The 24,490-nt window shown below is 44.7% G+C and overlaps 1 protein-coding gene across 2 annotated transcripts in view; it reads left to right on the top strand.

Moving 5' to 3' along the window:
• Positions 1 to 24,490, top strand: part of CDC42BPG (CDC42 binding protein kinase gamma) — a 304,707-nt gene that overhangs the window by 279,194 nt on the left and 1,023 nt on the right. Inside the window, exons 34-36 of one of the 2 annotated variants that reach the window (XM_077459264.1) lie at positions 416 to 533; positions 13,996 to 14,074; positions 14,201 to 14,281. In XM_077459264.1, coding sequence (XP_077315390.1) covers positions 416 to 533; positions 13,996 to 14,074; positions 14,201 to 14,281 — 278 coding nt within the window. The remainder of the gene's footprint in view (positions 1 to 415; positions 534 to 13,995; positions 14,075 to 14,200; positions 14,282 to 24,490) is intronic. The other variant, XM_077459254.1, reaches the window with a different exon arrangement.

Below are 24,490 nucleotides of genomic sequence, written 5' to 3'. Positions count from 1 at the left end.
AAAAAATTTGGGCTTCCTACTTTTTGTTTCTTTACGGAGACTAGCCTCTTCTGGCTGCCACCTTGTTCCCTACACATGCTGAAATGAACAGTGAAGTCGCGGTGTTTACATATTAGACAGGCAGTTACCTTTTCTCACAACAGTCATTCCTTTTTTTTGCAACAGAACCCTTGACTTGTTTAGCATAGAGCTTTGACCAATCTGACAAAACCAATCTTTTATCACAAAATCAAGCTAGTAAACAGTTGTGGTTTTGCAGACTTATTTGTGCGCATGTAGCAGCAGTTTTTTAAAAAGGTTATCTTTAGAAAGTTTCTTTTGGAATAGTGGTGCTGAAGATTTTTTTCTATAAAATGTTGCTGCTTTGATAAATATCTAATTGCACAAATAATTGTTTTCTTCTGGTGTTATGCAGGGTTATGATGAGAGATCCTGAAATTAGATCAAAGCTAATCTCCAATCCTAAGAACTTTAGTCATTTAGTACATGTTGGTCCTGGAGATGGGAAGCATCAGTTGAAGGACTTGCCAATAGTAAGTACTCATTTGAGCTGACAGTGGGCTAGAACCTCATTAAATTATCCAGCAGAATGTGACATGGATTGATTTTCTCCTAATTGTTTTCCATAACAGTAATTCACTTTAATTACAGTTTATATAAGGGCGATAGCAATGAATAGTGTGTGTAATGCTGTGCTTAAACTGTTTTTTAAAGCCATAGTGTTTTTTACACTTATGCATTCCCTGTATTTAAATGGAAGTACACCCTAACACTAAAATCTAACTCTGCAAGCATCCATGATCTAACACTAACTTATCTAGCCTTGTAAAGAAGAAATCAGTATACATACCTTTTTGAAGCTGGTCCGGTCCAGTCTCCAGCATCGGAAGCTCTGTAGAAGAGACAGCCGACAACAACTGGGAAGTGATGTCACCCATAGAGTTACTATGGGGCTTCCATTGTCAGCTGCCTCCTCTACACCTGCCTCTACAGAGAAGCTGCCGCTGACTGCTCAGCATGGGACTGGACCGGATCCACTTGAAAAAAGGTATGTATAGCAATTTCTTCTTTACAGGGCTAGATAGGTTAGTCTTGGATTGTGGATGAAAGTAGGTTTAGAGATTTTAGTATTGGGGTGGACTTCTACTGTAAGGCAAAAACACCCCTATAACTCTTCCCCCCTTAAAACGCTTACCTGAGCCTGTCAGTGATCCAGTGCTCTGCCTGGCTGCAGTCTTCTCTCCCCTCTCCTCTTCTTCTCACAGAGACTTGGGCAGGAGCCATTGGATCCTACTGCTGTCAGTCAAATCCTGTGAGCACAGTTTTTAATGGCATATGCAGTCAAGGGGCCTCAGCACATATTTTCCAGAAAAGGTCAGCTTAGCCTTTAAGCCAGCACAGAGTATGTAGACACACCTAGAAGAGGGCTTTAATGTGCAAGGGAGGAGGAGGCTGTACTAGGGAATTGACTAGTCGATTTTTCTGCAAGTGAATAAAAAAAATGTATGGAAAAGGAAAGCCATTGCAAGTAGGCATTTAAAACGGGTTTCTCATTCGTTCATTGACAGACACAGCACTTCCTTATTCAGAACCATAGGTTTAGATCGCCCCCTACAGGAGTTGGAAACGAGAAAAAAGACTTGGCTGTGCTCATGGGCAGTCCTAGGTGATTTACACCCCCTCTCTGCTATAGGCCTTCAGTTTTTTATCTGCCTAGTCAGGAGTAAGGACCTAGTTCCCAGCTGGAAACTCTTGCTTTTTAAGCTACTTTTTTCTCTTGCATTTTTTCCTGTGAGATCTACAGTCAACTGCCGGACTGGGTGACGGGTTGGACAATAAGATTCAGTGGTCTCCCCAGTCTGACCAGTGAGCATGTTCAGACCGCAGCGTTTCTCATGGGCAACAGTCCCCCCCACTTCGGTGGCGAGGAGGATTTGTCTGGGAGCATTACCCGCGCACTCACTGGAGTGGTCGTTCACATCCCCCCCCCCTTGCCTGGGTGAGGCCCAGGCCTCTGGCTTAGGTGCTTTGGACACTCTGTCCACCCCCCCATCCCCTCCAGGGTTGTCTCTATGGGGAGGGACACCTTTGCACCTGATGGGTGGGTGACTAGGCAGTCGCAGGCCCTCCACTAATTTGCGGCTTTGCGCTCTACTGAGCATTCACAGCGGGCGCCCAAAAACTTAGGCCGTGGCTTTTGCGGCCTACCAACTGGGCGACGTGCCAGGTGGCCTTAGAGTGGGCGGGGAGGTTGCCGCTTTCTGTTGCAGGCATCCGACCTCCTCCAGTCCCCCTGCGGACCTGGGTATTTGGGGCCAGCTGAAAATTTAGCCCATGGCTCTTGAGGCCTGCTAGTCTGCGTGGCCATGTCGGACGCCTTCTTCCAGAAGGATGTTGCTGTGAGGGCTCTTTACAGTGGGCTGTTTAAGTGGGCCCACTGTAGGCGCCCCCTGTTGGGGGGGCCTCAGCCGGTGCCCCCTGTTGGGGGGGCCTCAGCCCCCTGTGCAACTGCAGTGGCGCACAAGAAGGTGCTGGTTGTCTCCCTTATTACATCTGTGTGGGAAACATTAAAGATGGAGGCAGCTGTGGTGGAGGTGCCGTCCCCTTGGCACCCATAGACTGTCTTGCATGGCAAAAGTGTTCTCTTCTCCCTCCTATTTTGGGATATTTGTCGTAAAGACTGGGAGTGTCCAAAGTGTCCCTTTTATGGTTCCAAAGATGCTTCGCAGTGAGGTACCCCTTTTGTGGTGTCCTTCCTTAAAGAGTGGACCAGTACTGGATCCCCCACTCTAGGGTGCACAAGGCGACCATGATTCTGGGAGGGGTCTTCTACTTCAGCTGACATGCCTTGAGAGGGTGCAGATTTCCTCTGCTTTCGCTGAGTTGAAGGGACCAGTTGGTCTGGGGGCTGCAGTTTTTATGCAATGCCTCTTGGACACAGTTCCCTTGGTTGCTAAGCTCTCTGTTTCTGCAGTGGTGCTTAGACATGGGGCTTAAGTGTTGGTCTGCGGACTGGGCTTTTAAAAAAGCTCTGACTGGGTTACCATTTCAAGGCAATTGTCTGTTTGAACCCTGGATGACATTGTTACGAGTCCCACAGAAGGGAAGTGTAAATGTCTTCCACAGTCTGAAATGGGGGGGGGGGGGAGGGGGAGGGGGGAGGGCCTCGTAGTGGGATGCGGTCCTTCTTGGCATGCAAAGGACCTGGTCTTGCGAGCCGAGAGCGGGGCTCCCAAGACCCACTGACAAGGCCCCTTCAGCATGAAGGTGTACCCTCACCTACGTTCTAGTGTTCTGACCTTGTGCCCCAAAAATGTTTTTTTCCTTCCAATTTGCGCCTGTCACCGGACTGTTGGCAGTTCTCCTTGGGGCTGTGCAAGCCCTGTTGCTTCAGGGTGTGCTTGTCCCGGTTACAGTGGGTACAGGATGGAGTCCATCCGCATGGGGGCGGTGTCCCTTCATCTTGGGGACCTTTGGGCTTCTGTCGACATCACGGATGCTTATTTACGCACTCCAATATGTGGCCAACACCATCGCTTCCTCCTCCTTCTTCTTTTTTTTTTTTCCTATGTTAAAAGCCTTTTCAGCTCACGGTGTTGTCTTTTGGTCTCGCCTCCACCGCTCGCATTCTCGCAAAGGTGTTGGCCCCAGTTCTGGCGTGGTTACGTAAGTGGGGGATTGCGGTCCTGGGCTGCTTGGATGATCTTCTGCAAGCAGAGTCCTCGGCTACCCTGAGGGGCGACATTGCTCGCTATACAGACCTCAGTTTTCAGTTGGCTTCTATACTACCTGAAGTCTGATCTGGCTCCTTCCAGAAAATTGGATTATCTGGGCCTGACTCTGGTTTCATATCTGGCCAGAGTGTTTCTTCCTCTGGACAAACTCGTTTGAACTATTGTTTCACAGGTGGGCCTCCTTGCGGTCCTGCAGGTGAGTGTTGGGCCTGATGGTATCTAGCTTCCAAGTGCCTTTCAAATGAGATCCTAGCATAAAGTGCACAAGGTCAGATGCGGCTGAGCCAGAAAACCAGGGGGTCCCTGGTCTGATGGCTTCACTCTCCGGGATTTCGGCAGGACACTTCCTTTGTCCCCTTATATTGGACAGTGGTCACCACCAATGCCAGTCTGTCCGGGTGGGGAGGTGTCCTGGGACTGGGTTCTTCTCAGGGTCGTTGGATGCTGGAAGAATCCAGACTGCCAATCGATATCCTGGGACTTCGAGCGATCGGACTATGTATGGATCATGGAGGTCAACTTTGGGGCTCTGGGTACTGACCAAGTCAGACGATGCCACGGTGGTAGTCTGTGTCAATCACCGGGGTGGAACCAACAGTTTATTGGCAGCCCTGACAGTAGCCAGCATCCTCCGGTGGGCAGAACGCCTTGTTCCGGCCCTCTCCGCCACATGCATTCTAGGAGTGGAAAAATTGCAAAAATGGCACGTGGTGGTCATTTCACCAGGACATGTTTCATCGGATATGTCTCCAATGGGGCACTCCCGAGGTAGACCTTTTGGTGTCCCGGCTTAAAGTAATGGTACTGAGGTTTCTAGCAAGGTCACAGGCTACTCTGGTAGACACTGCAGACGCTCTGGTGGGGCCGGTATAGTCGGATCTAAAACTTGCCTCCTCTCAAGATTCTGTCATGGCTTTTGTGCAGGATCGAGGCCGAAGACATTCCGGTCATTCTAGTGGGCCCGGATGGTCTTGTCGGTCTTGGTACGCTGACCTGGTGCGCTTGGTCGCTGACATCTCTTGGCGACTGCCTCTCAGGGAGGTTCTACTTTCCCAAGGGCCGATCTTCCATTCTGCTTCAGTCACTAGTTTTTGACGTTACAACCCCGCTGAAGCCTAGGAAGCCTTTCTCCCGGGAAGATTTACCAGACATGGATAGAATGCATATCCTGGTGTGAGGCGCATGCCATTTACCCTCGTTCATTCTCGGTGGCTTGGATTTCGACCTTCATGGGGGGGGGGGGGGGGGGGGTTGAGCAGAACTTGGCCCTGAGTACAATCAAGGGCCAGGTGTCGGGCTTGATGGTCTTCTTCGGCATCTCCTGGTCTCGCACTTCCTGGTGCGTATTCTTAATCAAGGAGTTTGACATCTGCCTCCACCGGTGCGGTCGCTTCTACCGCCGTAGATCTACTCTTGGTGCGTTTGGCTCTACGGGAGCCTCCCTTTTTTTTGGGAGGTTCTTCTGCTTGCGCTGTCTCAGAAGGTGGCTTTTTTTTGGTTGCGATCACCCCCTCGCAGTGTTGGAACTGTAGGCGTTACCGTGTCATACTACTTACCTGGTGATCCACAAAGATTAAGTGGTTCCTCTGATTCCTTTTGATTAAGGAAGTTGTATTGCCTTCCCTGTGTCTCTGGTCAATATGTCCTAAGGGATTTACCTTGCATGCCCTGGATGTGTTCGGGCGATACAGGTGTATTTTGAAGTCGCAGGGCCATTTCGGACATCAGACTCACTGTCTGTGATCACGGACTGACCAAATAGGGGGTTGTCTGCTTCTTCTGTGACCTTTCTAGATGGCTCACAGAAGATACTCTAGTCTATTCCATCAAGGGTTGGGTTCCTTCTTTCCCTGTTAAAGCCCATTCTACTTGGCTACTTATTGATCATGGGACCTTCCATCATCAGGCGTTGGCTGCGCTGGTTTGCAAGGCGGCCACTTGGTCGTCGGTGTACAATTTCACAAAATTCTATGACGTGGCTGTGCTGGCATCTAAGGGTGCTTCTTTAGGGTGCTTCTTTTGGCTCCAAGGTGTTGCAGGCTGCTGTTTAGAGGTCTATTTCCTCTTGAAGGGGTATTGTTCAGGTTGGGCTCTAGTTTGTGTTGAGCTCCTGTTACCTGGTTGGCTCTTGTGTTTAGCCTTGGGATTTTTCATTGTCCCACCCCTCATGTTTGACACTGCTTTGGGACGTCCCTATTGTTCTGAATAGGGAAGTGTTGTGTCTGTCAATTAACAAATGAGAATTTTTTTTTTTTTTTAATTACCATAAAATCAGTTTCTCTGAGTTCATTGACAGATATGATTCTTTCATCACAATAACATAATGGTTTATAATGATTATGTTGTCCATGTACAAATTAAAAGTTGTATATGACCGCTAATTCACAAAGTTGTAAAAATCTATTATTCAGTATATTTGGTATCATGTTTCACTGTAGACAGTTTTCCTAAGCAAAAACCTAATTTTATTTGCTGGCTCACAATGACAAGTCATTGCCTCACAATTAGCAGTAACGTTCTCAGCTTGGTGCTTGGGCTACCTGTTAGGCAACCCAATGAGCAACTAAAGGAGCTTGCTTGGCATGCTAATAACACTGCTCATGTAAGGCAATTTCTGAGGAAATCTGTATACAAGGAAACCATGCCAAACATACTGACATATAGATTTAGACTTGGGGTTTGCATACGCTTTAACCGTTTTATATGTACAGAGGCTGGGAGGGACAAGTGGTGTCCTGGGAAGATGTATCTAAATGTCCTCTCAGAAGTGTGCTTCGTGCGAAGGAGCAGTGGATCACCGATCCTAGCACCAGGTGGTGGGGTTCCACATTGGTACTATGTGTTTGCTATGACCAATCACAACAATTACAAATCCATGTGCTGCAGGGCCAGTTGGTGTACCATGTGATGGCTGTGGCCATTCATGACTAGCACAGTTGTACCTTATGGCTACATGAATGCAGCAGGAGAGTGTCAAATTAATTTTACAACCATAATGGCTGTAAAATCGAAGTTTAATAAAAAAAAAAAATCCTCTTCACCTGCGTACAGTAGAACACTATGGAAACACTGCACTGCTCTGGTGACAGTATGTAAAAGATCTCACCCTGTGGGGTCAAAATGATCACAAGGACGGTGAGCAAAAATCCCAGAACTACACGGGGGACCTATTGAATGACCTATAGAGAGCTGGGACCAACATAACAAAGGCTACTATCAGTGTAACACTACGTCACCAGGGACTCAGATCCTGCAATGCCAGACATGTCCACCTGCTTAAGCCAGTACATGTCCAGGCCCGTCTGAGGTTTGCTAATCTAGAAGAGTTTTGGGAGAATGTCATATGGTCAGATGAAACCAAAGTAGAACTGTTTGGTAGAAACACAACTTATCGTGTTTGGAGGAGAGAGAATACCACCAAAGAAAACCATACCTACTGTGAAGCATGGGGTGGCAACATCATGCTTTGGGATGTTTCTCTGCAAAGGGAACACGATGACTGATCCGTGTACATGAAAGAATGAATGGGGCCATGTATCGTGAGATTTTGAGTGCAAACCACCTCCTTCCATCAGCAAGGGCATTGAAGATGAAACATGGCTGGGTCTTTTAGTATGACAATGATCTCAAACACACCGCCCAGGCAACAAAGGAGTGGCTTCGTAAGAAGCATTTCAAGGTCCTGGAGTGGCCTAGCCAGTCTCCAGATCTCAACCCCATAGAAAACCTTTGGAGGGAGTTGAAAGCCCATGTTTCCCAGCGACAGCCCCAAAACATCACTGCTCTAGAGGAGATCTGCATGGAGGAATGGGCCAACATACCAGCAACAGTGTGTGACAACCTTGTGAAGACTTAAAGAAAATGTTCAACCTCTGTCCTTGCCAACAAAGGATATATAACAAAGCATTCAGATGAACTTTTGATATTGACCAAATACTTATTTTCCACCATAATTTGCAAATAAATTCTTTCAAAAATCAGACAATGTGATTGTCTGGATTTGTTTCCACATTTTATCTCTCATAGTTGAGGTATACCTATGATGACAATTACAGGCCTCTCATCTTTTTAAGTGGGAGAACTTACACAATTAGGGGCTGACTAAATACTTTTTTGCCCCACTGTACATGTACTACTTGGAGAGTTATTAAAATTGACTGGCTTTGGGTTTGGCGTGAGCCATTTCAGTGGCTCGGATCTTGGCCTTCTCTAATGCAGCAGTTAAGCACAAGCTGGCTTTTAGTACTATTAAGGTTCAAGTGTCTGCCTGTGTGGGCTTGTTTCAAAACTCCTTGGCCACGCACTCCTTGGTTTGATTTTCTGAGGGAATCGTCATGTGGCACCCCTTGGTGTGTTTAGTTGCCATCGTAGAACCTGAACTTTGTTCCTTTGGTCCTTCAGGACCCTCCCTTTGAGAATATTAGGGCGATTACCTTGCTCAATCTCTCTCATAAGGTTGCCTTTTTTTTGGTTTCCACACCATGCATCTGGTCTGGGAGCTGGTGGCCTTGTCCTGTACACAGGGACATGGTGGTTGTAAATACCGGTCCTTGCTTCCCTCTGAGGTTCATATCAATTTCTCTTCTAACTGAGAACATTGTTCTACTTTCACTGTGTCCACATCCTTTGCACCCTGATGACCCTGCAGCCTCCTCTGTCTCCTTTTCTGAATGGATCTGGCAGATGGTGGTTCAGGCTTGCCATTAAGGGTTGGGCCCCTACTTTTCTAGTTATGGTACACTTGTCAGAACACTCACTGCTTCTCGGATGTTCTGACATCAGGTTTCCGCTACTTGCATTTTCGAGGCTGCGATCTACCTGAATGTCTGTGCATACCTTTTACCAAAGTTTTACGAATTTGATGGAGGTTTCTTTTGGCTGTAAGGTTATGTGATTTCTTATTCTTGCTGGCTCCTATTTTGTTTCCCACCTCTTTATTGAGGTATTGCTATGGGTTGTCCCTATGGTCAAGAATGAAGAGAAGCTGTGTCCATCAATGAACTCTGAGAAAGGAGAGCAACAAAAAAAAAATTCCAGTTTTCTCTTGAGTTCATTGGACACAGCACACACCCCTCTTTTGGTCTTTTTTTTTCATGTACTGCTTTGTCACAAACTGGCTTGCCTATAGCAGACAGGAGGTTTATACTAGCTGGGACTGCCCATAGAGGATGCTGTATTATTTTTCTGCCTAGTGTCCTCTTCATTCTTGACCATGGGGTTTATAGCGCTACTTACAGGAGTAGAAGCTGTGACTGTCAACTCAGAGAAAAGTGATTTTATGGCAAGTAACAAAAATAAAAATCAAATTTTTCGGTGTATTTTTCGACCACAAAGGCTCCTTGTAAAGAAAAGGGAAAAGAGTGCTTATACCTACCTAGTCTGAAGCCGCTCTGGTCACATGATTGAGTCACAGTGCCGACTCCAGTGTAGAGGAAGGGACAACAGACCACAAATGTCCCATAGTAAGGCTATGGGTAATGTCATCACCCAGGCTCTGTAGCCATTGCCACTTTCCTACATTGAATACGGCGCTGGGACCCGATCATGTGACTGGAGCGGCTTCGTTAAGTGTTTATAAACATCTTTTTTTCTTTTACAGGGTAGATGCAGTAGTCTTAGAATGGCAGTGGGAGAACATTTAAGCATAAGCCGGCCATAAATTATACACGTTTCTTATACAATTTTCCTTTTAGGTTTGACCTCGTTTTATATGGTTTTGGTAAATCTAGACACTTTCAATTTGTATGCAATCAGGCGGGCCCTTGTACTACATAGTTGAAGGTAAATCTAAAGGAAATTGTAGAATGTATGCCCAGCCTTAGTTAATTTAACTGGTATTCCACTTTAATGGATGAGACTCATTGAAAACAATGTACCGTTTGTTTAGCTGAAAATTTATCTCAAGTGTTGAAGCCCAACTCCAGACGTGTGTTTGTTTTTTTTTATAGCAGAGAAGAGATACAATCCCTGGTAGATTTTATATTCTCTATCCCCATGAAAGACATTTTTTTTTCCTGTCTGGATTGGCCATCTGGACCGGAAGGGCTGTTTTCCACAGCACATATGTAAAGGAAATCTCTCAATCAGGGTCACAGACGGTAAATAAAAGGTGATCGTTTTAGATAGTGAGGGAGAGTTGGATTCTCTGATATGGGCCAGCCCCACACAGTGGGGTTTGGGTACAGTCGCCAAGCCATAATACCAAGGGGTAGCGTTCTAGTAACTGCTACATAATTGCTTAGAGCAATAAGCAGTCCGATCCTGATAGAAGTGTAAGGCCCCTTTCACACTGGGACGGTGCGGGCGTCAGCGGTAAAGTAGCGCTATGTTTAGCGTCGCTTTAACATTGTCTTAGCAGTGTTGTTCGGCCGCTAGCGGCAATGTTTTGGCCCTTTTTCAGCCACTAACGGGGGGTTAAAACCGCCCCGCTAGCTGGCGAATAATGCTGCTAAAATGGCGGTAAAGCAACGCTAAAATCGCTTTGCCGGTGGTATAGCCGCACTGTCAAATTGATTTCAATGGGTAGGAGCAGTGAATACACCGCTCCTTCACCGCTCCAAAGATGCTGCTAGCAGGACTTTTTTCACCGTCCTGCTACCGCAGTGCTCCAGTGTGAAAGCCCTCCAGCTGAAAGGAGCCGCTTTTTTCAGGTGCTATACAGGTGCTATTTTTAGCGCTGTAGCGCCTGAAAAGCGCCTCTGTGTGAAAGGGGCCTAAGAAGAAAAAAAGGAATGATTTAGATGGAAAAACTTCTCCAAAGGAGGAGAGGCCATCGCCTAAGAACACAAACAAAAAACTGGTGTCTAACTGAGTGGGTAGCATTATAAGAGTGTGCATTGGGGACGCCCTAGCAAGTGTTTTCTAAGGGTTGCCATTCAGATCTTTTTTTGCAAACCGTCACTGATCTAAATATTGGACCTCCATAAGAGCTACTGCCTGACTGATAATGAGTTTGCATAACAACTGGAAATGTATTCTCGTACACAGAAATTGTGCAAAATATTGAAAGATTATTTATTGGCATGTACAGTGGTGAAAACTATTTGATCCCTTGCAGATTTTGTAAGTTTGCCCACTTACAAAAAAAATTAGGGGTCTAGAATTATCATGGGTGTATTTTAAATGATAGAGACAGATTAACCAATAATCCAGAAAAAACGCATGTTACAAATGTTATAAATTGACTTGCAGTTGAGTAAAAAGTATTTGATCCCCTACCAATCGACAATAATTCTGGCTCCCACAGACTGGCTACAGTATGTGCTCATTTGGTACACAGATTAGTCCTGTCAATTTTAAGAAGGTGCTGCAAACCTCACCATCATTGGTAAGACCAAAGAGCTGTCAAGGATGTCTGAGACAAGAGTGTAGACCTACACAGGGCTGGAATGGGCTACAACACCATTTGCAAAAAGCTTTGTGAAAAAGACAACTGTTGGAGTGATTATTCACAAATGAAAGAAATACAAAATAACCATCAATCGCCCTCTGGTCTGGCGCTCCATGCAAGATTTCGCCTCATGGCACAAGGATGATGAGAAAAGTGAGGGCTCAGCCCAGAAACTACAGGGGAAGAGCTTGTGAATGATCTCAAGGCAGTTGGCACAGTCACCAAACCATTGATAGCACAATACACTGCCATGGATTGAAATCCTGCAGTGCCCGTAAGGTCCCCCTCCTCAAGAAGGCACATGTACTACAGGCCTATCGGACGTTTTCCAGTGAACATCTAAATGATTCAGAGAAGGATTGGGAGAAAGTGCTGTGGTCAGATGAGACCAAAATTTAGCTCTTTGGCATTACCTTGACTTGCTGTGTTTGAAGGAAGAAAGATGCTGACTATGACCCTAAGAACACCATCCCTACAGGCAGACATGGAGGTGGTAACATGCTTTGGGGCTGTTTTCTCTGCTAAAAGTACAGGCCGACTTTGCTGCATTGAGGAGTCATAGATTGTAAAATCTTGGATGAGAACCTTTTTTTTTCCCTCTACCAGAAAGAACACTGAAGATGGGACTTTCAGCATAATGACCCAAAACATATCCCCAAGGCAAAAAAGGAGTGGCTCAAGAAGAAGCATATTAAGGTCATGAAGTGGCCTAGTCAGTCTCCAGACCTTAATCCTATAAATTTCTAGAGGGAGCTGAAGCTTCGAGTTGCCAAGCGACAGCCAAGAAACCATAAGGATTTAGAGAAGATCTGTAAAGAGTGGACCAAAATGTCTCCTGAGATGTGTGCAAACCTGGTAACCAACTACAAGAAACGTCTTACCTCTGCTTGCCAACAATGTAAAATACACCCATGATAAAAATTATGGACCCTTCATTTCTTTGTAAGTGAGCAAACTTACAAAATCTGCAGGGGATCAAATAATAATTTTTCACCACTGTCTGGCATTTTAAATATCAAGTGGTGGACAAAAGTCCTAAAAGTGTGGCATTCCATACAAGGACTAGCAGAACTGGTAGCAATCCGTACATGCACGAACAGTCTTGTATATTACAAAAATGATATCCTATATATGTGCGAGTACAAACCTCATATCCTGCCTGCTTTTGTTATTGACAATAATGATCTTAAAATAATCGGTGTGTTCGTATTCGTGAAATGTCATTTTAACCACTTCAATACTGGGCACTTAAACACCTTCCTGCCCAGACCAATTTTGAGCTTTCAGCGATGTCGCACTTTGAATGACAATTGCGCGGTCATGCTACACTGTACCCAAATGACATTTTTATGATTTTTTTCCCACAAATAGGGCTTTCTTTTGGTGGTATTTGCTCACCTCTACGGTTTTAATTTTTTGCGCTACAAATAAAAAAATACCGCAAATTTTGAAGAAAACATTTTTTTTTTTTGTTTGTTTCAAAACTTTGTAAATAAGTATGTTTTCTCCTTCACTGATGGGGCTACACTGATGGGAACTGATAAGGCGGCACTGATGGGCACCGATGATGTGACACCAATGAAGTGGCACTGATGAGGTGGCATTGATGGACACTGATAGGCGGCACTGATAGGCGGCACGAATGGGCGTCACGGATGGGCAACACGGATGGACACTGATAGGTGGCACAAATTGGCACTGATAGCTGGCACGGATTGGCATGGATGGGCGGCACAGATGGGCGGCACAGATGGGCATGGATAGGCGGCACAGATGGGCATGGATAGGCGGCACAGATGGGCATGGATAGGCGGCACGGGTGGGCACTAATGGGCGGCACGGGTGGGCACTAATGGGCGGCACGGGTGGGCACTAATGGGCGGCACGGGTGGGCAATAATGGGCGGCACGGGTGGGCAATAATGGGCGGCACGGGTGGGCACTAATGGGCGGCACGGGTGGGCACTAATGGGCGGCACGGGTGGGCACTAATGGGCGGCATTGGTGTTATACTGTACTAATGGATGCCAATCAGTGCCAAACAATAATGCATGCCAATCAGTGATGCCCATTGTGGGCACTGAGTGGCATCCATTATGGGCACTGATTGGCATCCATTGTGCTGACTGGCATCCCTGGTGGTCTAGGGAGGATTACCTTTTCCCTGGTGGTCTGGTGGCGTCCCTGGTGGTCCAGTGTGGGCATCCTCGGGGGGGCTGTGCTGATAATCGATCAGCACAGACCCCCCCCCCTGTCAGAGGAGCAGCCGGATCGGCTCTCCTCTACTCGCGTCTGACAGACGCGAGTGAGGAAAAGCTGATCACCGGCTCTTCCCATTTACACTGTGATCAGCCGTGATTGGACACGGCTGATCACGTGGTAAAGAGTCTCCGTTGGAGACTCTTTACCAAGATCGTAGTTGCCGGGTGTCAGACTGACACCCTGCAACAACGATCGCCGCGATGCGCGCCCCCGGGGGCGCGCAGTGGCTCATAATCCTGAGGACATCATATGACGTCCGATCAGGATTATGAAACCACTTTGCCACCGTCAATTGCCTATAGGGCGGGCGGCAATTGGTTAAATATTAAAGTTGGCTGCACAGAAAGGCTGCAACTTTAATATTTAAAATGTTCAGTTTTGTATACCACGCTAATTGTAACATGCTTCCAAATCTTTACATAAACAGCAATGCACTAGGTAGCTAGTAGATTTGTTTCTTCTATATGGTTGAAAGCTGCCATTTTTATAAGTGGTCTGTGCAACTTCAAATTGTTGTGATTTACCTTAAATGATCACAACAATAGAAAGTAATATTAAATGGGGCACCAACGGTACCAGTGAAATTGTAATTTTGCTCTATCCCTGCTAGGCACAAGAAGAGAAGAGAAACAGTAGTGGACATGATGCAGTTGGGACAGAAAGGCCTTTATCTTCCAGTAGTGATACTGGTAAGTCCACCTCATGTTACCACTATAATATAGATTTTCTTTCATGCACATATAACGGTATATTTCTTTTATATAGCCCCAGTTGCAATGTCATTGTTTGAATCTTCCGATGTTCTTTCTTTTTAGTAAAACGAAGCTCCTGCAGCTCCCAGTCAGAGGATTCTCTTTCCTCGCCTCTCAGCCCCATCCCCTCGTCTGATAATGTAAGTGAGTTAAAACAATTTAATTTGACATTTTCAGTAAAGTAGCCAGATCTGTTTACTCTGCTTTTATTACTTGGCATTACATAACTACCAAAGTGCCACCATCTTGTTGTTTTCTGATATAATTTCAGATTTGTTGCTCTCCCCCCCTTTTTTTTTGTGGATTTGATCAACTTCTGTGCAAAGGCACCATTGGCATTCATGAGCCTACTGCTACGTAATGGTGCAGGCCTGCTTGCGTGCTTAGACCCTTTACCTTATAGTGTCCCTTTACAGTGGCTATTAGAAGCCAACAGTCTCTATCCTGTAGGTAGGAGTCCTGAGCAGGAGAGGCAGAGATTGATGTTCAGGAGGGGAGGAGGCAGACTGCAGGGCATTGTGATGTAAAGGGGGGGGGGGGGACTGCACTGTAAAGGCGCAAGGTTACCGTGCCCAATTTACATCTTGTCCCCCCTTAAGGCAGTCCCACAGTGTCCTCAAGTTCCCCTTCACATCACAGCCCCATTTTACAGAGCAGTCCCCGTTACATTAATGTAAAGGACTGCACTATAAAGGATTTTTTTTGTGTTAAAAATAAAAAACCTGGTATACTTACCTGCTCTTTGCAGTAGATTTGCACAGTGCAGCCTGGATCCTTCTCTTCTCAGGTCCCTCTTCCGCACTACTAGCCTCTCCTGTTGAGTGCCCCCACAGCAAGCAGCTTGCTATGGGGGCACCCAAGCCGAGGCTCCCTGTGTCCATTCATATATGGAGCTGTAGTCTGGCCCCACCCCTTCTCTCCTTATTGGCTCACTGACAGCAGTGGGAGCCAATGGCATTTTGCTGCTGTCTCCAATGAGGCTGGAGAATTCTGGGCAGCCGAGTCTTTTGTGCAACATCTAAATGGGGCCTAAGTATTAGGGAGGCTGCTGCACACAGAAGGCTTTTTATCTTAAAGTAGAACTATAAGAAAACATTTTTTTTTTTTTTCATTTCGGATAGAGGAAGGGAAGGCTTTTTATAACGAGTCAGATTTTTTTTTTTCGTGTCCAATTTCCAAGCTTTCCCTCTACTTCCTGTCCCATAGCCAAACAGGAAGTAAGAGGAAATCCCTGAAAATTAAGGGAATGCCTTGGGGACCCCCAGGTCACCAGAACTAGTGTCCTTATTGGAATATTTCCCTACTATTACTTTTCTGGGGATAACCCAAAATGTAGGGGTTTATTTTACTTTCTACTATTTGTCCTATTTACCATTATCAAAAGTGAGAGGGTGAATCTCCATAATGGGGGCAAGACAACAATAAAAACCTAATGGGTCCATCTCCACTCTATCCATAAACAAAAAATGTTTTTCCTTTAGTTAGACTTTAATGCATAAAGATCAAAAACCTTCTACCTTTACAACTACTTTAATCCAGGCTAGAGGGAACACGTTTGGGAACAGCTATATAGTTAAGTTTTTCAGCACTTTAAGGTCAACCCAGTTTTTTTCCTGGGCATTCTTTGCAATGTTTGTCAGGGCTAGAGAGGTGGCACTATTTGTCTCTGTTGCTATGGACTTTGTGAGTAGCTGCAGCAAGCTGTGAGTGGTGCACTTTTTACAAACTTGAATCCTGCTAGTGGTGCCTTGTGTACTGGGTGGCCAGGCACGCTGTATACCCAAACATCACGGTTTCATCACCAGCTTTCTTTACTGTTGCTCTAGCCAGGTTAATGGATGACATCATGGGGTTAGGACTTGTGTGTGTGCAAACTGAACATTGCCTTTCTCTCGCAGCCACTGTTCCTCCTCACATTGCCTTGTGGCTGGCATGGCCATGCAGTAGTAGTGTTCAGCACCCAGGGTTCCTGCCCTCTGTCTGCAGTGACTTTTGGTCACACAACCTTAACTCTGTGCACCTGCCAGACTAGAACTTAACTGGTCTGTAAGGACTCCTAAGGAGTAGGAGCCATTTATTTTCTTACATCAGGGGACACAGAGCCATAGTAATTACTATGTGAGTTATAGGGCCACTAATAGGTGATGGACACTGGCACGACCTAAGGCAAGAAGTGTAGTCCCTTTATAACCCCTCCCACTATTATACACTGGCGAAAAAACTGAGGACTCCTAAGGTGTTGGTCACGAGTAAAGATGTGCTGTGCTGAGCTCCACTGGAAGCTTCCTTGCTGGGGCCAGCCATGCTGACCGGATCCGTTCTGATGTCCTTTTCATGGGCTAAATGAATGTTAACCGGGCCTCGTGTCCGAAGAAACAAGGTTTTGCTTGCAAACGCTTCTCTTTAGAGAGCTTGGCCCTGGGATCCAGTACTTTTTGGTAGTAAGGCCATAAAGTTTTTACTGGCAGGGTGCTGTCGCAGGTCCAGGATTGTGGGTCACCTGAGGTTCCCTGGTTCCTGAAGGTTTCCTAAAAAGTCTCGGAGCCCATTGTAAAGGGTGAAGATTGGGTTTTTTATGATAAACCCTCACGCGGGAAAACACTTTACTTTGAAAAGAAAGTAGAGAGGGCATAGTCTGCATGGGGGGACGTGGCTAATGGTGGCTAACTAGCTTTACCAGGCTAGGATTAATAGCAGCTAATGGCACTGGACTATAGCCTAGCAATGTACATTCTTTGAGTGCCTCTGCTTTATGGTTCAGGCTATGAGTGGTAATGGGACCAGGAACTCCTCTAAGGGTTCTAAAGTGGTCAATGGTTTTATTACAAACTAAATCCATTTCCAAAAGTATGTCATCCTCCGAGAGGAAACTGTTGCATAAAGGCTTCAGTCCCTGTATATATCTTACAAGAGGTTTTCTTTCCTTCTACCATTTTGTAATTTGGAAAGAAGATTGATGCTATGATGTCTCTCCATAGTGGGGCTAAACATAGCAGATTCCCATATAGTGCTAATGACCCTCTTATTGGGGTGCAGGAGGCTAGGGATCAGGTAGATCTTCCTAAATATTTGGAAGATGCTTTATTTATCCTCTTCTGAGGATCTTAATATGGAAAGGGTAGCATCAAAAGACAGGTTGCTTCTGTACTCTATTGCTCAACCTTTTTGCTGCCCGCAGCGCGGGCTCTTAAGGAACCTACCTCTAATTGGGTTCATTAAAACCTTCCCCATTTGGGGATGTTTTTCCCTATGCATGGCAGCACATATACTAAAAAAGCTTATGTAGTCTGAATGGGAACATCCGGATAAATATTATCCTCCCAAGAAATTCTCCACACTTTATCCTATAGAAGAGGATTTCTGTGAAAGAAAATGGGGGGTTCCAGCAATTGATGCTGCAATTGCCTCAGTGAGCAACAATCTCACATGTCCGGTGGATAATGCACTGATGTTAAAGGATCCAACAGATAAAAATTGGAACTTCTTTATAAAAACAATGTTTTTAGTAAGTTCAGTCACTTGCTGCAATTGGTGTATCTCAGTCCATTAAGGAACAGTTTGTGGAGAAGCTTTAAATTCTGCCTGATCAACAGGCCCAGCAATGGGCTGGTATATCACACACTTTTTTTTTCACAGTAGATGCTATGAAAGACTATCATTTAAGCCTCATAGCTTATGCTTGGACTAGTGCATTCTCACTGAGTTCTGTGGCTGAAAAATTGGTCAGCCGAAGCACCATGTATAAAGCTCTTAGCCAGTTTTCCCTTTCATGGTGAACGGCTATTTAGAGACGATCTGGATAAGTACCTCCCAAAGACCTCTAATGGAAAAAGCTCTCCTTTACCAGTAAAAAAGTAGTTCAAATATTCTCCTTTTAATCGTGCTACCTCTCCTGTGCCAAGGGCATCAGCCTCTAGACTGTCTCGGCGGCCTCACAGTCTGGTTTAAGGGGAAGTCCCCAAGGGCAGCACCAGAGTCGGAAGAGATCTTGGGGCAGAAAGCCCACAAAGCAGAATGCTAAAACCTCCTCAAGAACGGGCACCCCCGCTCGCTCGGTTGGGGGGGGGGGGGGCGCGTAGGCTCCTGCAATTCTCAAGACAATGTCGGGACAGATGTGTGGCTTCTTCAGTTTTTTCTTTAGGTTGCAACTACAGTTTTGAGAGTTTCTCGTTTTCTTCTAAGGGAAAATGTTCAAGGATCCAGAGAAAAGAAGTCTTTCTGGCTCTGGATTATCTATTATTCCAGTCGGTGATATCAGAGGTTCCCTTAGTGGAACAGGGTACAGGTTTTAATTGAAACCTTTTACGGTTCCAGAACCAAACTAAGAGGTAAGACCCATTCTAGATCACAAAGATCTGAATCGTCACTCAAACATCCGATCCTTTTGCATGGCATCAATCCGATCGGTTGTGTCCATCCTGTAAGGAGGGGGAGTTTTTTGGCTTCAATTGATATCAAAGATGCATATCTCCGCATGCCAATATTTTCTGCTCACCAGAAATTCCTGCGCTTTGAAATATTAAATCATCATTTTCAGTTGTGGCCCTGCCATTCAGTTTAGCCACAGCACCACGGTGTTCTGAAAAATTCGGGCACCTCCTTTAGCCAGATTAAGGGCTCAACACATAACGGTCCTATTTATAAATAATTTTAGTGCCTTAATATTTTTAGTGAGAAGTAATTGGTATCCTCATAGGTTTAATATATGAGACAAAAGAAGCAGGGGGGAGAAAGACCTTGGCATGGGCTACTCCGACAGCAGGCAACCATGCACCCCCCCCCCCCCCCCCAATGGAATCGAGGACTATCTTGATACCCAGGTAGAAACGACAAATATAAATAAAATGACTTTTATTTTGTAAAGAATTAGGAGTTTAAAAAACAATCGTTGACAATCAACATAGTAACAATAAACAATTGTACAATCAAATGATACCCGGCCTCCTAACATAGGAAAGTTCAGGGTACAGAGACTAATGTCCAAGTTGATCGTGTATTTCTACTAGTTTCGCGACTGAAAGTCGCTTCTTCAGGAAATTTCTTGGGACAAATCTAAAGTTAAATATTGTCAACATTATTAACATAGTGCAAAAAAAAATCTCAAAATCACATTTTGCAGAGTATTTTTAATATAAATATAATTAATACTACAAAGCATACGGCTCATCGCTGGAATTTCCAGAAACGGAAAATAGAGCACGAGTGGCTCCCACTATTTAGAGCCAACTATAAGGGAGAAATAAAATCTATATAATTTACAGAAAATGGATAATGCAATGATATAATAGGCCAGAAGAAAAGGGGGGAAATTGCATTATCCATTTTCTGTAAATTATATTTTATTTCTCCCTTATAGTTGGCTCTGCACACTGAACCTCCCGTGTCCGCCCTGGGGGTGGTAAAACCCAAATAGTGGGAGCCACCCGTGCTCTATTTTGGCCCGTTTCTGGAAATTCCAGCGGCGAGCCGTATGCTTTGTAGTATTAATTATATTTGTATATAAAATACTCTGCAAAATGTGATTTTGAAATATTTTTTTACACTATATTAATAATGTTGACAATGTGTATTTAACTTTAGATTTGTACCAAGAAATTTCCTGAAGAAGCGACTTTCAGTCGCGAAACTAGTTGAAATACACGATCAACTTGGACATTAGTCGCTGGACCCTGAACTTTCCTATGTTAGGAGGCCGGGTATCATTTGATTGTACAACTGTTTATTGTTACTATGTTGATTGTCAACAGTTGTTTTTTTAAACTCCTAATTCTTTTCAAAATAAAAGTTATTTTATTTATATTTGTTGTTTCTACCTGGATATCAAGATAGTCCTCGATTCCATTGGGGGGTGCATGGTTGCCTGTATAACGGTCCTAGCCTATTTAGATGATCTACCTTTTAATAGATCATTCAGTCTTGGGTCTAAACCAGAGTCTAATTACAGCTGTAACTACCTGGAATCTCTGGGTTGGATACTCAACCGAGAAAAATCATCCTTATAATCATCAAGGAGATAACAGTACTTGGGGCTGATTATAGATACTGTACAGAAGAAGGTATTCTTACCCCAGACAATCAGTTCCATTGTAGGACTAATTCAACTTATCAAAACAAGGAAAAATCCTTCCATTCGATTGTACATGAGATTGTTGGGGGAAATGGGGGCCTCCTTCGAGGCTGTCCCTCGTGCAGTTTTCACTCAAGACTGCTTCAAAACACTGTCCTGTCGGTCTCTAATAAAAAGACTTGGGCCTTGGTTTTTTTTCCAATATGCTTGGCCTCTGATGCAAGTAAGAAAATCTTTTCTACCTGTATCCTGGGAAGTATTAACAGATGCCTGCCTTCTATGCTGGGGAGCAGCCCTGGAAGAAGATTCTGTCCAGGGGACACGGTCCAGTTTAGAGGACCTTGGCTATCAACATTTTGGAAGATTCTGGCAGTACGTCTGGCCCTAGAATTTTGGATGGTCAGACTACGGGATTGTCCTGTCAGGATTCAGTCCGATAAGGCCACGGCGGTGGCTTACTTCAATCACCAGGGGGGGCAGCGCGAGAAGTTGTGCAACCCAAAAAGAGGTGAATAATGTTCTAGCTTGGGCAGAACACAACATTCCTTGCCTATCAGCAATTTTCATTTCAGGAATAGAAATTTGGCAGGCGGGCTACTTGAGTCGCCAACAATTATTCTGGGAGAATGGTCTATTCAACCCGACATCTTCCTAGCGATATGTCAGAGATGGGGTATTCCGGACATGGACCTATTTGCATCCAAAGTCGACAACATTGTGTCGAACAAAGGATCCGCTAGTAGGTGGAACAGACGCATTAGTCTTCCCATGGGATCAGTTTTTCACTGATCTATGCGTTCCTCCAGTTCTGCTACTTCAGCGCCTTCTCCGCAGGAATGAAAGGAGGTGATTCTGGTGGCCCCAGAAGGTCTTGATTTACCAAGATCATAAAGATGGCAGTAGGAGTCCTTCAGACTCTGCCATTATAGCCAGACCTTCTCACACAAGGTTTGGTATTTCATCCTACCTTACGTATGAAAAATTTAAAAGGTTTGACTGTTGAACCCCACTTTATAAAGGATCGTGGGTGATCTCCTTCTGGAGTGTCTACTTTGATGCCAGGAAGCTGGCTTCCAGAATCAATTACTATAGGGTCTGGAAGGCATATGTTTCTTGGTGTGGATCCAGGGGTTGTTACCCCAGGAAGTATGTCATAGGCAGGATCCGTGATTCCTGCAAATGGGACCCGAAATAAAGCTGGCCTTGACTTCTATCAAGTGCCAGATCCCGGCCTTGTCTGGGTTTTTTCAATGGCCTCTTGCTACCCAGTCTTGGTGCATAGCTTATTCAGGGGGTAACACTGATTATTCCCCCTATCAAGGCACCTCTAAATCCTTGGGCTTTAAATTTGGTCTTAGCTTTGCTGAATCAGCCATTTGAGCCTTTACTTCCCTTGGTTCTTTTGACAAAAAAGATAATCTTTCTGGTTGCCATTTCTTCTGCTAGAAGAGTATTGGAACCAGCGGCTTGGTCTTGACAAGAGCCATATTTGATCATGCATAAGGACGAGGTGGTTTTATGTCCTCATCCTGAATTCCTACCAAAAGTGGTAACAGGTTTTTCATTTAAACCAAGATATTATTCTTGCTTTTTCCCCAGAGCCTCAATCTAGAGAAGAAAAAGTACTACATTCCCTTGATGTAGTAAGAGCAAATCAGTCTATTTAAAGGCGACCACTTAGGTTTGCAAAATACATGTTTTGTTTGTACTGCCAGAAGGTCCAAAATGTGGACAGGCAGTGTCAAAATCTACTATTTTCTAAATGGATTTGTCAAGTGATTGTTCAAGCTTCGACTTGAGAAGAAAATTCTTCCTACTTATGTTAGCGCACACTCATCCAGGGCAATTAGTGCCTCTTGGGTGGTGCATCATAAGGCCTCTATGGCTCAGATCTGTAAGGCCACGACTTGGTCTTCGGTTTATATGTTTACCAGATTTTATCAAATTGGTGTTAAAGGTCATGAGGATATCGCCTTCGGCCACAGTGTACTGCAGTATGAGTCCTCTTGCCTCCTTTATTTTTTTATTTTTGTTGTTGTTGTGTCTCCCTCCCTTCAGTTGCCATTGCTATGGGACATCCCACATAGTAATTACTATGGCTCTGTGTCCCCTGATGTATGAAAAGAAAATAGGATTTTTAAAACGGCTTACCTGTAAAATCCTTTTCTTTGATGTACATCAGGGGACACAGAGGTCCCTCCCTTGGTATACACTTGCATTGCTTGGCTGCAAAACCGAGGACTCTCAGTAGTGGTAGAGGTTATATAGGGAGTACACTTCTTGTCTTAGGGCATACCAGTGTCCATCACCTATCAGTGGCCCTATAACCCACATAATAATTACTATGGCTCTGTCCCCTGCTGTACATCAAAGAAAATTATTTTACAGGTAAGCTGTTTTAAAAATCCTTTTTTTTTTTTTTTTTTATTGGCTTCTGCAGTATGTTATCCTAAATATCTTAAAATGTGCCCTATGGTGAATATAGTGAGGTAGCTGCTGAACAGCCTTATTCACCAGGTGAGCCTTCAGACAAGGGGGGTCACATCTGGGGTCTGTACGACAGATCTGGAAAGTGCTCTTCAGCTAACATAGTACACTCTGGTCCAGAAAGTTTTACAAGTTAGAGCCCAGTCCCAAAGGTCACTGTCCAGTTCAGTAGGATCCGGGTGTGGCAGCCAAAACTAGACTAAGGAAACACAGCTGCAGATAACTGCTATAGTGACAAGCTCAAGCAATGATGATGGTAGCAAAAGTTTGCTTAGTGTCCAGGAGAAAAAAAAATCCACAATAGAATGCCACAAAATACTTTTTTCCTTTAGCGCTGAAGAGGTGTCCAACCTCCTAGGACGCAAGAAAATACATACTTGATATGGGGGGGGGGGGGTTGTAGAGGGGCTGGTTTACAATTTTCAGGTTTGCCAGTATACCTCCTGTATATGGCAGTATAACCTGATCATTTCTGAATGCCTGTTTCCCCCGATGCGGGGGGAAAGAAATAGGATTTTGTACTACCTGTAAAATCCTTTTCTCCGTCCATTTAGGAGCACAGCTCCCCCTCTCAGATTACATTTTCTTGGATTGCTTCCTACAACAGAGAAGGTGTGGCATGGAAGAGGTTATATAGATCCAAGGGGGCTGGTTTTCAGTTTATACCTAGTGTCAACTCTTCTGTAGGCACCAGTATATGCTTCTTTCTATTAAGCTATGTGCCTCAATGGACTCTTTGAAAAGGTTTTTTACGGTGAGCATACAAAATCCTATTTTTCCCACAAACAATAGTATGCCCGGTTACATTATTCTTGTGAAAGCAGGACATCACTCTGTTAACCTTGACTAATTTTAATCCTTATGCTGCTAGCATTAGTAAATAGATAGGAAAGTATATCCGATTTACTTAAACTTGTATATTTCATTTCTTCATTACTTCCTGGATTCCAGGCCTAGGCAAATGGGGGTCATAGATTCCAGGAGTCTTTAGGGAGGGGTTTTCTCAGCTAAGCACACAATCCTGCCTGGGCTAAGGGCAGGTGGATTCAAGGGCATTAATGCTACATGAATCTACCCTCACTTAAGCTACGGTCAGAAATGCTAGGAGGAGATTTCTCAGCAAAATAAAACCTGGAAGGATGGATGGTGGAGTTTGCATCTGAGCATCAAAAACATAATTTAATTAATTTATAACATTCAAAGTAGTGTAGTTCTTTCTACTTTAGGTTTTGAACATTAGGCCTAAATTGGGTGGGCGGATTAGAAATCTACACGTTGCATATTTCTTCTGCATCCTCCATACTATGCTGCACATTTGTGCTAGTTGGTGTTGTAAACAGAAAAATATTGCATTCATTTTTTTTTCCTGGTATGCATGAGTTCTATCTAAAATATGTGAATCGATAAACTGTGTAAAAGGTGATAATGAAAGAATGTTATCTTTGCTCCTGAAGGGAACATGGTGTGATGGATATGCTATGCTTTATAAGAAGCCTGCATTGCAAATCGTTCCAAGTATGAGAGCACTACAACCATCATGTATAAAATTTCCTAAACTACTCATACCTGCAGCACCATGCTAGGCTGTTTGGATGAGGATAAGCTCCAGCCTTTCTTGGAAATTGACACATACCTGCCCCGAGCTGTACAATTCTATAGACAGACCCTCAAAGTGTTGGGACAGGAGAAATGTGTGGGAGGAATCGGGCATGCTTCAGCACCATCAGCATGCCTGGTAGAAGGGCCCAGGATTCTGATGTAAAGCCCCTGAAGGTATATGCAGGTTGTTTCTGGTTTCA

The sequence above is a fragment of the Lithobates pipiens genome, unplaced genomic scaffold (assembly GCF_037356315.1).
Source record: "Lithobates pipiens isolate NorthernLeopardFrog02 unplaced genomic scaffold, aLitPip1_a1.2 Scaffold_10, whole genome shotgun sequence".
Classification (NCBI taxonomy): domain Eukaryota; kingdom Metazoa; phylum Chordata; class Amphibia; order Anura; family Ranidae; genus Lithobates; species Lithobates pipiens.
Note: the sequence above shows the minus strand (reverse complement) of the source record. Positions and strands in the feature narration are given on the sequence as shown.